The following is a 14,021-nucleotide window of genomic DNA, read 5'->3' as shown; positions in this document are numbered from 1 at the left end:
AGTGAGTGTGAGTGTGTGTGTGTGTGTGTGTGTGTGTATTTATTTATTTATTTATTTATTTATTTTACATCTTCAGGGTGTCACTTTAACAGCAGCTATAGGAGGTGCTGATATGCCAGTAGTCATTACTGTACTGAACAGTTACTCTGGATGGGCTCTGTGTGCTGAAGGCTTCCTGCTCAACAACAACTTGCTGACCATTGTTGGTGCTCTCATTGGTTCCTCTGGTGCCATCCTCTCTTACATCATGTGTGTGGTAAGAATTAAATAGAAACTGTTTGTATATGAAGTTGTATTGCAAAACAACTGGGGAGCAACACTTGGAATCTATACTGGGTGGGGAAGGGATAAGAGGCAAAACTGCTTTAACCCATTAATGCTGGTTAAAAGATTGATGGATGTTTTCATTTCTTAATTTAAAGTATTGGGCTGGACAGCTTGAACCTTTTGTGAAAGTAGAAGTGATTTGAAGGTTAAACTAAGGATGTGACTGGGTAAGCATCAGCCTTAATGGTGATGCTTACCCGGTACCATTAGCTGATACCTGGGAGCTCCCGCACAGCTTGCCTTAGGGGAAGGACTGCTCCAGCACTGTGGGAATCGGCAGTTTGCAGCCCCCCACATGGGTCCCTGCTTAACCAGTTAGACCTAAGTGTTAGCTGGTTAACTGATTAACTGGGATTTGACACCCCTAGGTGCCTGACTCTTCTGCAATTCTAAAATACTTCTCTTTTATAAAGTCCCAATTCCACAACCCTTCTCTAGTCAACAAAGTACATCAGACTCTGTTTTTAATTCCCAGTGACTCAGTGCAATTTTAAGCATGCTCGTAAATGCTCTGTAGAACTGGAGCACTAAAGTCTGATACAAAATCCATTGAATTCAGGGAGTCATTCCACTGACTTCAGTGGGCTAAAGATCATGTCATGAATATATAAGTAGGCTGACTCCTCAGACTTGAACATCTTTGTAATCTTTATCCATTAGCAATATAGATGAGGCTGAGACTTGCCTGCCTGTTTCCTTTTAATGGGAAAACCCATTTTCACAAGTGAATTCTTCTGTGAATCTCACACACAGGTTTTGTAAAGAAAGAGAGATTTGTATTGATGATGTCTTTACTTACCATTTGAGTTAGTAATCTACAGGTTTGTTCAGAGTTCCATGAATCTGAATCTCCACTGGATGGCAGCAAATGCACATTAGTCTAATGACAAACCTGCACTATAATAACGTTAAGGGTTTAAGTTTAGTCTGATGTGTGTAATCATATTTTAATATCTGTGCTCCTGGAATACTTTGACACTAGTGTTTTTTTCTTCATCTTCTTTTCATTTTTAAAGTTAGACTGATTTAATGGATCTTTCTATCTAACTCAAGGGGTGCCCCTGTCAGCATCAGTACTCCTGTTCCTCACAAGTAAGAGAGGCCGAAGGGAGAATTTGCTCATGTCGGCCTCCCACTGTGTGGATGGTGCAGAAGCTCAGTTTAAGATATGTCGACTCCAATTCGTAATTAACATAGCTGGAGTTGCATACATTCGGTTGATCTTCAGTTGTAGTGTATAGACCAGGCCGAAGTGCTGAGACACTTGCATCTTGTGTTTAAAAGAGACAGCAGAAATGGGAAATGTAGGATTGTAACTGAATAGCTATACAGTAGCAGATCCTGTCTTAGGGGTGGGTGAGCTGGGCGGTCGCCTGGGGCTGTCATTTTGAAGGGGCTGCCAACAGAGCCAGTCTTAAGGGCAGGCCATGACCACATTTCGGCCTAACCTCCCAAATCCTTTCCTCAGGTTTCATTGGTTACTCCCTGACCCTCTTTTTTTTTTTTTTTTGCTTGACAAATTCTTCTTGCACACACACGCACACACACACGGCTCGACAGATAATGCAATCAAGTAGATTGCAACCCAGAAGAGCTGGGTTCAGGCGATCTGTTCATGCGCAGATCGCCGGACAGCGCAGCTGGCGAGCAGGGCTCGTTGCGGTTCAGCAAGCCCTGTGTGTGTGTGTGTGTGTGTGTGTGTGTGTGTGTGTGTGTGTGTGTGTATATATATATATATACGTATTTATTTATTTTTTTGGAAACCATCTTGCAACCCTCCAGGTGAGCTGGAAGGTTGCCTAGGGCTGCCACTTGGTTAGGACTGTCCCTGTACAGTAGTATGTATGGCCTGATCAAGTCTGAATATAGTGGAGTTTGGACGGTGGGGGCAATCTTCTACCTATATAGTATATATTTGAGAGAATGCGTCTGTCCAAAAAATAGTCCCAAAGGGTAAGAGCCAGGACTACCAAATTTGATATTCAGCTTCCTCTGTGAGTTAAATAAAAGCAAGGAAAGGGTGTGGTTGTGCCAGGTAAATGGGATGTGCCTGGGTTGGGATTTCTTTAAGGATGTTAATAGGCGAGTAATCATGTAGTCGATATAACTGTATCATCTACATGATTAGTTGATAAGGGAAGAAGGGTGCTACCCCTGCTGTGGCTCTACAGTTTAAAGGTAGTAAGAGCTGGGTACGCAGGCAGCCTGGCTTCTGCTACATTCACACTGCAGAACCACAGCAGAGGTAGCTCCTGGACCCAGCTTTAGCTGGGTCCAGGAGCAGTGGCTATGAAGAGGCACTTCTTACTTGGCCCCACGCTACTGCAGTGAGCGAGGGGTGGGGTAGTCTTCTCCTCCCGGGGGACAACCTGTATACTGAACCCCTCATCCCCACCCCAGAACAATGATTTAAATGAAGCATGTGCATTTTCATTTCATTTTCCAAAAAACAAAAATTAATTGAGTTAAGGACCCAAAGAATGCTGGGTAAATTTTCTGGATGTCTTATATTTGCAAACTTTTAGGAAAGTTTAGCTTTTAAGATGATGCTCAGTGACTCTAGTGCTGTTTTTTAGCCCCGTCCAGATAACAATCAGCATAACTGCAACTGAGCTGCTGAAGTTTCAATAAACACAATAATGTGGTGGCATTTTTCATCAGGTGGCCATTTCCTAACCTCTTGTAAGTAACAGACTTCATGTCATAGTATGAACTGCCTTCCAAAATGTCACTTTAAATACATTACTTAAATCCATGGGCCTGAACAGATTGTATTCTTCAGCAAGCTCTTAATGAAAAAGAAACTAGTAGGCAGTCAGCTTTAAGAGGATATAAACTCCTATAATGCAAATGTTACTCGATCTGTGCCAGTGAAACAACATTCTTGTCAATGTGACCTTCTATCCGAAATAATATATTTATTGAAACTTATCTGTTGCAGATGAAGAGGTGTTTGTAGAAATGTCTTAATAGTTGAAGATTCGTTTTCCAGAATTTTAATCACAAAATAGATTATTTAAATTAACTTAATCTCAAAAAACATTCCAATAATCTCAAAGCTTTTATAAGACATTCATAGATAAATCTTCTTGACTTTCCCTGTTGTCTTAGACTTGGGTGAGTTAAGGACAGAGTTTTAACCTTAAACCAAAAAAAGAAAAATACCTTAGAGCTGGGGTGGACAAAAGGGCCTCCATGAGCCTGATCTGGCCTGCCAAGCAGGTTGATCTGGCTTGCAGAGGCCCCGCTGATCTCTCCCATCTTCCCCTCCGAGGCCAATTAGGGCCAGGGGATGGGGTTGGGTGGGGGGGGGTGAGCATAGTCTCCTACTGCCCTGCCAGGAGCATGTGGCACATCTAAGCACTGCAGACTCCTGACAGGGTGGAGGAAACTTTGTGCGCTTCTCCTTGCCCCCAAACCCTGATTGGCCTGGGGGTGGGGAGAGCATGCTAAGTTTCCTCCGTCCCGCCCTGCAAGGAGCATGTGGCATTTAGAAGCATCAAGTGCTCCTGGGAGGGCAGGAGGAGGCTTCACATGCTCCTCTGCCCACAGGCCCTGATTGGCTTGGGGGCAGAAGGGGGAGTGCACAAAGTCTCCTCCTACCGCCAGGGGCATGGTGCATAGGGCGGACCTTTTGGGAGGGGGGGTAAAGGTGCTTCACCATCCCCAGACCCAATCATGGTCTATAGGTGGAGAAGCTGGGAAGTATCCTGACCCCACTCCTTCTGGTGCATCCTGGGGCCACTTCAAAAATTTCTGAAGTGGCCCCGGCAAAAAATTATTGCCCATCCCTCCCTTAGAGGCTTCTTGTTACTTGAATTGTTTTGTTTTTCTTTGCAACCTTAAGATAGGCCTATTGTCTGCTTTGTTGATAAGAATCCCCTTCTCATATGCTTTTGGTTTGCACGTATAGGTGGACAGACTGATTAGTCACTAGGGATGTGGAAACTCGTAAGACATTTTTTAAAATGTGTAACCACTGGTTACATGGTCGCAACCCCCATGGACTTCTGGTGCTCCCAGCCCTGAAAGCTCCTGCCCCTCTAGGAGTTTAACTGTTAACTGGAACCAGTAAGCATCAGCTTATTGGTTAACTGGTTAAACTCTTACATCCCTAAAAAGACTTAGCTATTCTAGTAATATCTTAGGGCACTGTTTTCATTTCTGATTTTGTGGTGGTCTTGCACAGTAAGTTATCTCTTTCCTTTAACTTCTCTTGTAAAGACCTTCCCAGAAAAGTACAAGTGCAAGTTTTTGGTGTTGGTTTGTTTAAGTTTAGGGAGCTGCTGCTTCCTCCTCCCCACTCCCCCTTCTAATACACAATTTTCAGTGAGATTGGAGATTGCTCTGCATCTGACAGGATCATCCCCTGTGTCTGTAAGTTAGCTGAATTTTGTTGGGCGCATCTTCCTCTTTTCAAACCACATTACAGGGCAATTAGCCACTATAGTACAATTGCAAGTAAGTTCTCTGTGTCTCTTCTCCCTTTGAAATAGGGGAGGTATTAAAGCATCATAGTATATATCCACAATCATGTTCTACTTATAGGTCTAAGAGTGGGCCTGATCCAATGTCCATTTAAGTCAAGGGAAGGACTGCCATTGGCTTGAATGGGCTTTAGATCAGGCCCATCCTGTGTCCTCATGATGTCCAAAATGCTGTTACCATCTCACATGTGAACAAAGGCCTTCCACTTGCAACATCCTTTTTCCCTTTATTATTTTTATTTTTCTGCCTAATCTTGTCAATTTTCAATTCACACAAAGTGGAACACTCCTGTTCTGCCCTCTTTCCTCAGGCCCAGCTGCTCCTTGCAACCCCTGTTATTTCCATCCTCTCTCCCTGCATTGCTCACTGTTCTCCACACTAACTTGCTTTCATTGGTCTGGGGAAGTGCAGGTGGGTGTTCTGGGGTGCAGGCTTTGTGGTGGTGCTAAGGATGAGAGGTTAAGGGTACAGGAGGGGGCTCTGGACTGGCTGGGGTACAGGATTGGGTGCACAGGGAGTGTGGACTCTGGGGTAGGACTCAAGATGAGAGGTTTGGGGGTGAAGGAGAGGACTTGGGACAGGAGTTGGGGTGCAGGATGAAGACCAAGATGTGGAGTCCTGGCAGGGCTTACCCCTGCTCCTAGGAAGCAGCTATCCGGTCCTTGGGGTCTTTAGGCATGTGGTTGGTTGGCGAGGGAGGGTCCACATGCTGCACCTGCAGGCACTGCCCCTGCAGCTTCAATTGGTGGTTGTTCCCAGCCAATGGGAGCTGCATAGCTGGGACTTGGAGCAGGGGCAATGCACAGAGCCTCCCTGAACCTGGAGGATACAGGGACCTAGTGTCTGCTTCTGGGAGCATTGGGGAGCCTGCCTTATCTCTGACTCTGTGCTGCACCACCAACCAGATTTTTAATGGCATTCTTGTCAGAAACTTCCAGTAGGTGTTTGAATACTCTAGAGTGGGACTTCTTTAAAGGCTGTGGCAGATGATACTGTTTAAATGCTTAATTTGAAACGGTATGCTTTTTTGTGGGTTTTCTTCTCATTTGCATGTTTCCTGATCTACATCTGTTCTTCTTAAAAGATTTACTCAGGGTTATAACTTGACACGGTGCATATACTCTTAATGTAACAGCCAAATTATTTCCTTTTTATTTCCCTTTAAAGTTTGTTAGACTGTAATTACAACAAATTTTGCCTATTTTCTAGTAGTACCTGAATATTTTGGGACCCCCGCTATTAGAAAGTTAATGTCTGCTTAAGTGTTCCTGTTGTCAGTCCATGGAACTGAATTTTCAGGAAAAGTAGCTTTTTCAGCTGAGAACTCTTGCTTTTAGAATTCTTTTTGGTGGTCTGCCAGTATCTGGTTTCAGTCCCCTAAACCATTGTTTGAGTCAGCATTTGATTAGCTTTATTTGTATATTTTGCTTTATTTTATTTTTCAGCTTGAAGCTGTGGTGGCAGCATATAGGGCCGCTCATAAAGGCCAGTTAATTGTCATACTATGGTTTTGAGATACTGTGGTTACAAGGAGAGTTGGACAAAATCCAGGAATGTCTTTTTCAGAACTTCCATCATTCCAACCTCCCAGATCCCCTTTATCATTGAAATGTTAATGTTTTGTTTGAAATGTTTTAAATTTTGTGCAATTTTTTTTAAAAGCATATTTTCAGAAAAATATGATATAGAAGAAATTTTGCTTAATGAAAATATTTTTCTGTTGTCCTTGGAACTAGTGATCAACTGGTCCAAACCCCTTGTTTTTCAGGCCATGAATCGTTCTCTTGCTAATGTCATACTTGGTGGCTATGGTACCACTTCAACAGCTGGTGGGAAACCTATGGAAATTACTGGTACTCACACAGAAGTCAACTTGGACAATGCAGTTGAAATGATAAAGGAGGCCAATAGCATTATTATTACTCCAGGTAAGAAGTGGAGTCAGTGGATGTTGTTAGATGGGGCATAGTTTATAAATCTTCATGATTCACACAGATTCCTCTTATGATTGTGAATTAGTGATTTAAGGTACTAAACTTGGAGTCAGTAGTCTTTTTTGGTTCTAATCCCAACTTGGCCACTGACCAACTGTGTAGCATCCTTGGGCAAGTCACTCAGTTTTGTGTATCTTGGTGTCTCTTCCTAACCTTTGTGAACGAAATAAGCTAAGTATACTCTTAGGCTATGTCTACACTGCCCGCTCTTGGGCAAAAAAAAAATGCAAATGAGGCAAAGCATGGAATATCGCCACACCTAATGCACAAAAACAGAGTCTCATCAATTATGCACGAGAGGCTTTTGCCTTTTTGCGCAAAAAAACCCTCTTGAGCAAGAGCCATTCTTCCTGAAAAAAAGAGGAAGAACGACTCTTGTGCAAGAAGGGGTTTTTGTGTGAAAACAGAGCCTCATTAATTATGCAAATGAGGCGCAGTGATATTCCATTCTTTGCCTCATTTGCATATTTGTTTGCGCAAGAAGGGGCAGTGTAGATAGCCTTATGGTCTGGAGCTGTGTTCTGGTATGAGTGTGAGTGAACACGTACACACCGCCAACACTTAGCACAATAGAGTTTATAATCTTGGTTGGGGCTTTTAGGCAGTACCATAATACAGCCAGTAATAGTAATACAGTTTCTCTACTTTGGATTATTAAAATAGTAGAAGATTTTGTGGTTCTTCTCCACTAGGTCAGTGTTCTATTGGGACTTCTGATGAAGATTTAACTCCAACTACTGACACACAATAAAAATCCTGAAAACACTTTACTTCTCATTGGTTTTGTAAAAACTTTGTGTTTGGAAAAAAAAATTATACACTTCTATAGCAGAGTATCCTTTTTAGGAAAAGTTGGAAATATGGTTTCATTAAAATACACGATGTCAATTTCTGCACTGGACAGGATTTTACTATTTAATGTATAAAACCCCAGCAGCATTCATATCCATTTTTGCAAGCCAATATAAGCAAATACACTGTTTCATATGAGTTACCTCTGCTTCAAACAAGGCAAAAAGGTGTATTATTTTGGTGTTTTGCCATTTGTTGCTATGGTTGGTACCTGAAGACTGCTGCTTACCGTTTCTGCTCTTGAGGGTTTTAAGGATAATACCTGTTCCTTCCATGGATTACTTCTGGGCAAAGTTAATGAAAGTAAAAGAATAAGAGTGGCTATATATCGCTACAGGCTGTATCCTATCATAGATTTGTATTGTAGATATCCTCAATTTGGTGGAAGGTACAAGTTTGGAAGTGTAACAATAACTTCTGAACCAGTTTTTGGCTATGATAGTGTGAAGTCTCCTGTTCCGTTACGACAAAACAGGATGTAGGTTTAGTTAAAATAGATTAATAGTCCAAACAGATGTATTGATATCCTAAATGCAGTTGAGCGGAGAGCAAAAACGAAGAAGAAAATTGGTTGTCCTGAAATGCTCATGTGTTAGTGATGTTTTAGTGCCGTTTTTTATGGTTAGAGCTTCTGATGCACGTGAAAGGGAAAGGAAACAACTTCCTAATTTGAACTGGAGAAACAATTGTTTAACTTATCTTTCAGGTTATGGTCTGTGTGCAGCGAAAGCTCAGTACCCCATAGCTGACCTGGTGAAGATGCTGAAAGAACAAGGCAAACATGTCAGGTAAATAGCTTTTGTATGAGTGTAGAGAGAGAGACATGACAGACAGGATTTTTCATTGTATGAATACTCCATAGAAGTTTGCCTTTTTTAGCTGTCACCAGTGATGCTTGTGCCGATATCTGAGAACAAGCTAATAAGAGGAATGTTTTAATCTTATCAAAACATTTAATAATTTCATGGTACTGTTTGATTAAACAGATAATGGTGCCACTCACTGTTTTCAATGGAGTTGCGTCCACTTTTGTCAGCAGTTAACTTGGAATTTGGGTACAGCATTAACCATTGTCTTTTTTTAAGCTTAGTACTGCTTTGTGTGCTCTGTCATGGTGGTACCTATCCTTTCCAATGGTTACAACACTCTTTTAAACTATTTACTGCTGCTGCTCAATATAAGTGTCATTACATCTTTGGAAAGCAGAATCTCTTTTTTATTTGTTCCATTTCCCTTGGGAGTATCTGTCAAAGGATTGTCGTTGAATTTTCGAAAGACACAACACAGGGAGAAGACTTCTTCTGTGCAGGAATCACTGCTTCAGTGAAATATAATACTGGGTCCAGTTCAAGTCTTTCCTGTTTCCTAAAATATTACCTCCCTCATAGGGAATCAGTCCCCATTCTTATTGCACTGTTACTCTGTTTTCTGGGGAGATTTAAAGTAGGAGGGGACATGGCTGTCATGGAACTTTAGGGAGGAGGCGAAGAGAAGGGGAAAGGAATGCCAGGAGAAATCAGTCCAATAACAGATGGAAGGATGTTAAGGTACCTCCCCCTAAGGCATCAATCTTCATAGCATGGTTATGAGCTTTATTTCCCTCAGGAAACTAAGCCATGAAATCCAGAGTAACTGATTTATACTAATGGAATCAATGCTTACCCTCTCAGGAGCCAATAAAATGCACAGTAATAGCCAGTAAAAACACAGGAGGTGGGTGGCTCACCTTGAGTTGTTTTATTTACACTAAAATGGTAGTAAAAAAGAAAACTGCAAAGAACAGGTTGAACCTCTGAAATCTCTCTGGCATAGACCATGGATGTTGCTGGATCAGAGAGAGCCGGCACCCAGGAATGCGAACTGGCTGGGAGCTCTGTCCCCTGGAAGCCCCCGCCAGTGGGACTGGTAAGCCCCATCCCTTGGGAGCCCTGACTGGCAGGACAGTAGCACGTCAGCTACTGGAAAAAGCAGGGCAGCCCAAAAGCCCCGTCCCCGGGGATCCCCAGAGGAGCACAGCAGAAATGGGGCAGCCCGCAAGCCTCGTCTCCAGGGATTCCCAGTTGGGGGGGAGAGAATTGGGGCAGATGGCAAGACTCATTCTGGGGATCCCTGGCGGAGTGTAGCAAAAGCAGGGCAGCCAGCAAGCCCCATCCCTGGGGATTCCAAATTGGGTGAGGGAGAAATGGAGTCAGGCTGGAGCCAGTGGCAGTGGGGCTAGAACAGAGCCAGCAGCAGGAAGGGGGAGCATCTTGGGAGGCTGGTGGCAGGGGACCTCTCCTGATCTGGCAAATTGCTTCATTTGGGATGGGTCAAGTCCTGAGGGTGCTGGACAAGGGAGGTCCAACCTATACTTGATGGCAAATTCTTTCTTAAATGCATAAGTGCTGACAGCCTTGCAGACACTCGAGCCCTTAAGAGACTTTGGGGCAGGAAAAGCATATGAACCAGTAAGGGCTGTTGGAGATCTTTCAGGAGCACCATGTCTAACAGTGAAGTGGTAGAGCCTGCTCCAAATTGTGGCAAAATATTTCTCGAGAATCTCTAATCCTGATGTAAGCAATATCAGGCAGTTCTCTCTGAAGATTAGCTCTCTGGTCTGGCATAATCCTGAAAGTCCTCACAGGATCTTGTTTCTGTTGTCCGTGAACAGACCATAACTTGCAAGGATATGCTGAGAGCTTTGCCTGAGCCCTCTAGTCCTTTGGCAGCTCACCATTGGACTTTCCAAAATGACAGGGAGTCATTTTACATCCCAGGCACTGGCTACTTTCTGAAGAGATGGGCTTTTGTTGCTATTGTATCCAGTCTTAAAATTGGAAGGCAGGATTTCTTATCCTATAGTTACCATTGCAAGTTGGATGATACCTTACATCAACTCTCTAGCTCTGCAGGTGAAGGCTGTTGGAACTCTAAAACAAATGTTAAACTCTACAGAATTTACCTCAATAGAATGTTACAAAATGGTAAGAAATTCACAGTGAAGTTGACAGGGAAACTTCAGTCCTTTCCTCCTTCCTTCCTCACAAAACTTAGCTTTCTAATGTTTTCAGTACCTGCCGTGTCTTCATTGCTAATTTTTTTTGGAAACTATTTTTAATTTATAGTAACTTAATATCTGAAATTAGTCCAGTCTCAGTTGTCACTTAAAAAAAAGATTCTGACAGATTTTGGTTAGCCAATCTCATTCTCTAATTTCTTTGTGTTTATTTTAAATATATAGTAACTCAGCTTTGGAGTCAGTATTCTAGGAATTTGTGTGGTTTTTTTCTTTCTCCTTTTCCATTTTCATAGAAATGATGCTGATAGTGCCTTACAGTGTTTGTAGTATATAATTTGATGGATAATAGCACTGGTTAGTAAAATTGTTCATTAGCAATTGCCCAAAATAATATACTTCTGTGTAGCGGTTTATTCCATATGTAGAAAAGCCGAACAAGGCCTAATGTCTCTTTCCTATGGCAATTCTTTTCATCCTTTATTTTCTCACCATTTGGGAATCTGTTTGCATAGCTGAATTCTGTTAAAGACACTGAAGGCCCATTAGGCATGTAACAAAAGAACCTCATTTGGGTAATGTGATGACAACATCCTGTTCCTGTTCCTTTTTTTTTTTTTTTACTTTTTATAGCTTCTGTGTGGGCTAGCTTCATTTTTTTCATGATCATATAAAGTATTATTGATTTCACCTTGTATGTCAGCTTTCCATGGGAGAAATATGAATGAACCTTTGTGAAGTAACTGGATTATATTTAAAGTGAGTCAATTTCAGGAAAAGATTGCTACAGTGGTTACCTAGTATTTTAATGAAATAAGTCTGTATTTACAGTTTGTGGTAATTTAGGCCTTTCATCACTTTGTGGAGCTCCCACAGTGTTCATTGAGTGCAGCTGCTGTCCCTCTGGGTTCAGTAGGTCTGAAGTGCCTCGGGACCCAAGCATGCTCAGCATCCAGATGCAGTGACACACACTCACATCCGCCATGGAAAAGTGCCAGCATGGACATACGATTGTCATCAGTTTTTGTCCATGCTGTGCCAAGAGAAATTGCATCTGTCATATGGTCTTTTTTTTGCTTCATGGCTCATGTTTGATTCAGAGACACTGTTTCCTTAATTTTCCTAGAGCCATAACATGCTCAGTGAAGAGCCTAGATTGTATAACCTGATGTATAACATTTTATGACTAGACCTTAAATTCAGTAATACAGGCAGGATTGGAAACTTAAGTGTGCTTTTGTTATTAAAATGCATTGCTAACATCATCACTGACTTGAAATACTCTTGCAGCAGATCACATATTAAATGTATTAGTAGAATCAGGTAAGAAAATTATATGTTATTCAACCTTCCTGTTGGCTTTTTCTTTGTTAGTATTGACTGGTGGAGCTACAAAAATGTCAGACTGGAAGGTTCCCAAAGCTGAGGGAAGATACTTGATCTTCAAGTAGTTTTATTCTCTGCTGGTGCCTTAGTGATATTAGGAGAACTGTCACTGAAGCTTCTCCATTTACCATACCTCTTGAATGATTTGCTACAATGCATGTAAGGGCTTGATTCTGGATTATTTTAATGCACTTCAAAAGTGGATCAAGTGAATTCAGAAAAAGGCACCCTTCATCTACAGTAAAATCATCCACATAAGGAGTTAATCAGGAATAGCTAGTCCACTTTAAATTCACACCCTACCTTAATCTGAATTAAATTCATTGTAGACAAACCCTAATCATTCATCCATAGAATTGTAGCCTCATATATAATATAAAGATGTGTTTAAAATACAGAAATGCTCAGATACATAGCATATTGAATACCATCCTCCGATCTTCTAGATTTATATGTTGAGATTCATTACATTTTGGCCATGGTATATTAGCTGTGTGACCTTTTCAACTATTCTTGTAGAATATGTATATTTAAAATTCCTGCACAAGTTACAAGAGTAAATGATTACAGCAAGGTAAGGAAGTTAAGAACATAAGAATGGCCATATTGAGTCAGACCAAAGGTCTATCCAGCTCAGTGTCCTGTCTTTTGACATTGGCCAATACTAGGTAGCCCAGAGGGAATGAACAGAACAAGTAATCATAGAGGCTACGTCTACACTGGCCCCTTTTCCGGAAGGGGCATGTTAATTTCACCTATCGTAGTAGGGAAATCCGCGGGGGATTTAAATACCCCCCGCGGCATTTAAATAAAAATGTCCGCCGCTTTTTTCCGGCTTTTAAAAAAGCCGGAAAAGAGCGTCTACACTGGCCCCGATCCTCCGGGAAAAGCGCCCTTTTCCGGAGGCTCTTATTCGAAGTAGGAATAAGAGCCTCCGGAAAAGGGCGCTTTTTCCGGAGGATCGGGGCCAGTGTAGACGCTCTTTTCCGGCTTTTTTAAAAGCCGGAAAAAAGCGGCGGACATTTTTATTTAAATGCCGCGGGGGATATTTAAATCCCCCGCGGATTTCCCTACTACGATAGGTGAAATTAACATGCCCCTTCCGGAAAAGGGGCCAGTGTAGACGTAGCCCAAGTGATTTCTCCCCCCGTTGTCCATTCCGAGTGTCTGACATACAGAGGGTAGGGACAACATTCCTGCACATCCTGGCTAATAGTCATTGAGGGCTGTATCCTGTATGAATCTATCTAGTTCTTTTTTGAGCTCTGGTATAGTCCTGGCCTTCACAACATACTCTGGCAAGGAGTTCAGCAGGTTGACTGTTGTGTGAATTTGCTTGCAAGTATTGAATTATTTTTAAAATTAAGTGTGTGTGCTTCCTAAATCTATTGAATAATGCCATAGGGATGTGGGTTCTTTACTTTTTATTTACCAGTCAGCAGAATATGCAGTTGTGAGAAAAATGTAGATTAGCTTCTGAATATTTTCCTCAAACTTCAGTTACTAGGCAGCTGGTTTTACCTAATATTATAGGTTAATATCTTGGAAAGACTTATGTGCCAGTATCTCACGATCTCAGGACAGAAGGCAAAGCTCTCATCTTCTTTGAAAATGGGAGGAAATGTAAAACAGGTAGACTTGAGGTTTTAAATTTACCTAGATTATTGAGTGTTGGGATTTAATCAAATGGAACTGCTGCATGTATGATACTAGGTTTTGTTATTTAAGCATGCCAAGGTTGTCTTGAGCAGATTAAGGGATGCCATCTTTAGCTTTACTTCTCTAGATAAGTAATTTGAAAGAGTGTCTGTCCGGGGTTTGGCATGAGCATGTGCTGCAAGGGTGTGGGGGCGGGGTTAGGCAGCTGCGGTTCCCTGCCGCAGTGCCCAACTGGTGGCGGGGCATCTGCGCTCCATCACAAACAGTAAAAGCTAGACCCACCAAATTTGGTAGGTAGCTTCCTCTTATCATAACTTAAA

At 42.0% G+C, this 14,021-nt stretch overlaps 1 protein-coding gene across 1 annotated transcript in view; it reads left to right on the top strand.

The window, feature by feature from the left end:
- NNT (nicotinamide nucleotide transhydrogenase) overlaps positions 1-14,021 on the top strand; it is an 85,668-nt gene that overhangs the window by 51,272 nt on the left and 20,375 nt on the right. Inside the window, exons 17-19 of the mRNA XM_006139514.4 lie at positions 77-256; positions 6,584-6,743; positions 8,368-8,449. Coding sequence (XP_006139576.1) covers positions 77-256; positions 6,584-6,743; positions 8,368-8,449 — 422 coding nt within the window. The remainder of the gene's footprint in view (positions 1-76; positions 257-6,583; positions 6,744-8,367; positions 8,450-14,021) is intronic.

This window comes from Pelodiscus sinensis, chromosome 6, assembly GCF_052426305.1.
Source record: "Pelodiscus sinensis isolate ZL-2025 chromosome 6, ASM5242630v1, whole genome shotgun sequence".
In the NCBI taxonomy this organism is placed as follows: domain Eukaryota; kingdom Metazoa; phylum Chordata; order Testudines; family Trionychidae; genus Pelodiscus; species Pelodiscus sinensis.
The sequence above is the reverse complement of the archived record's forward strand: the minus strand, read 5'-3'. Positions and strand labels throughout refer to the sequence as shown.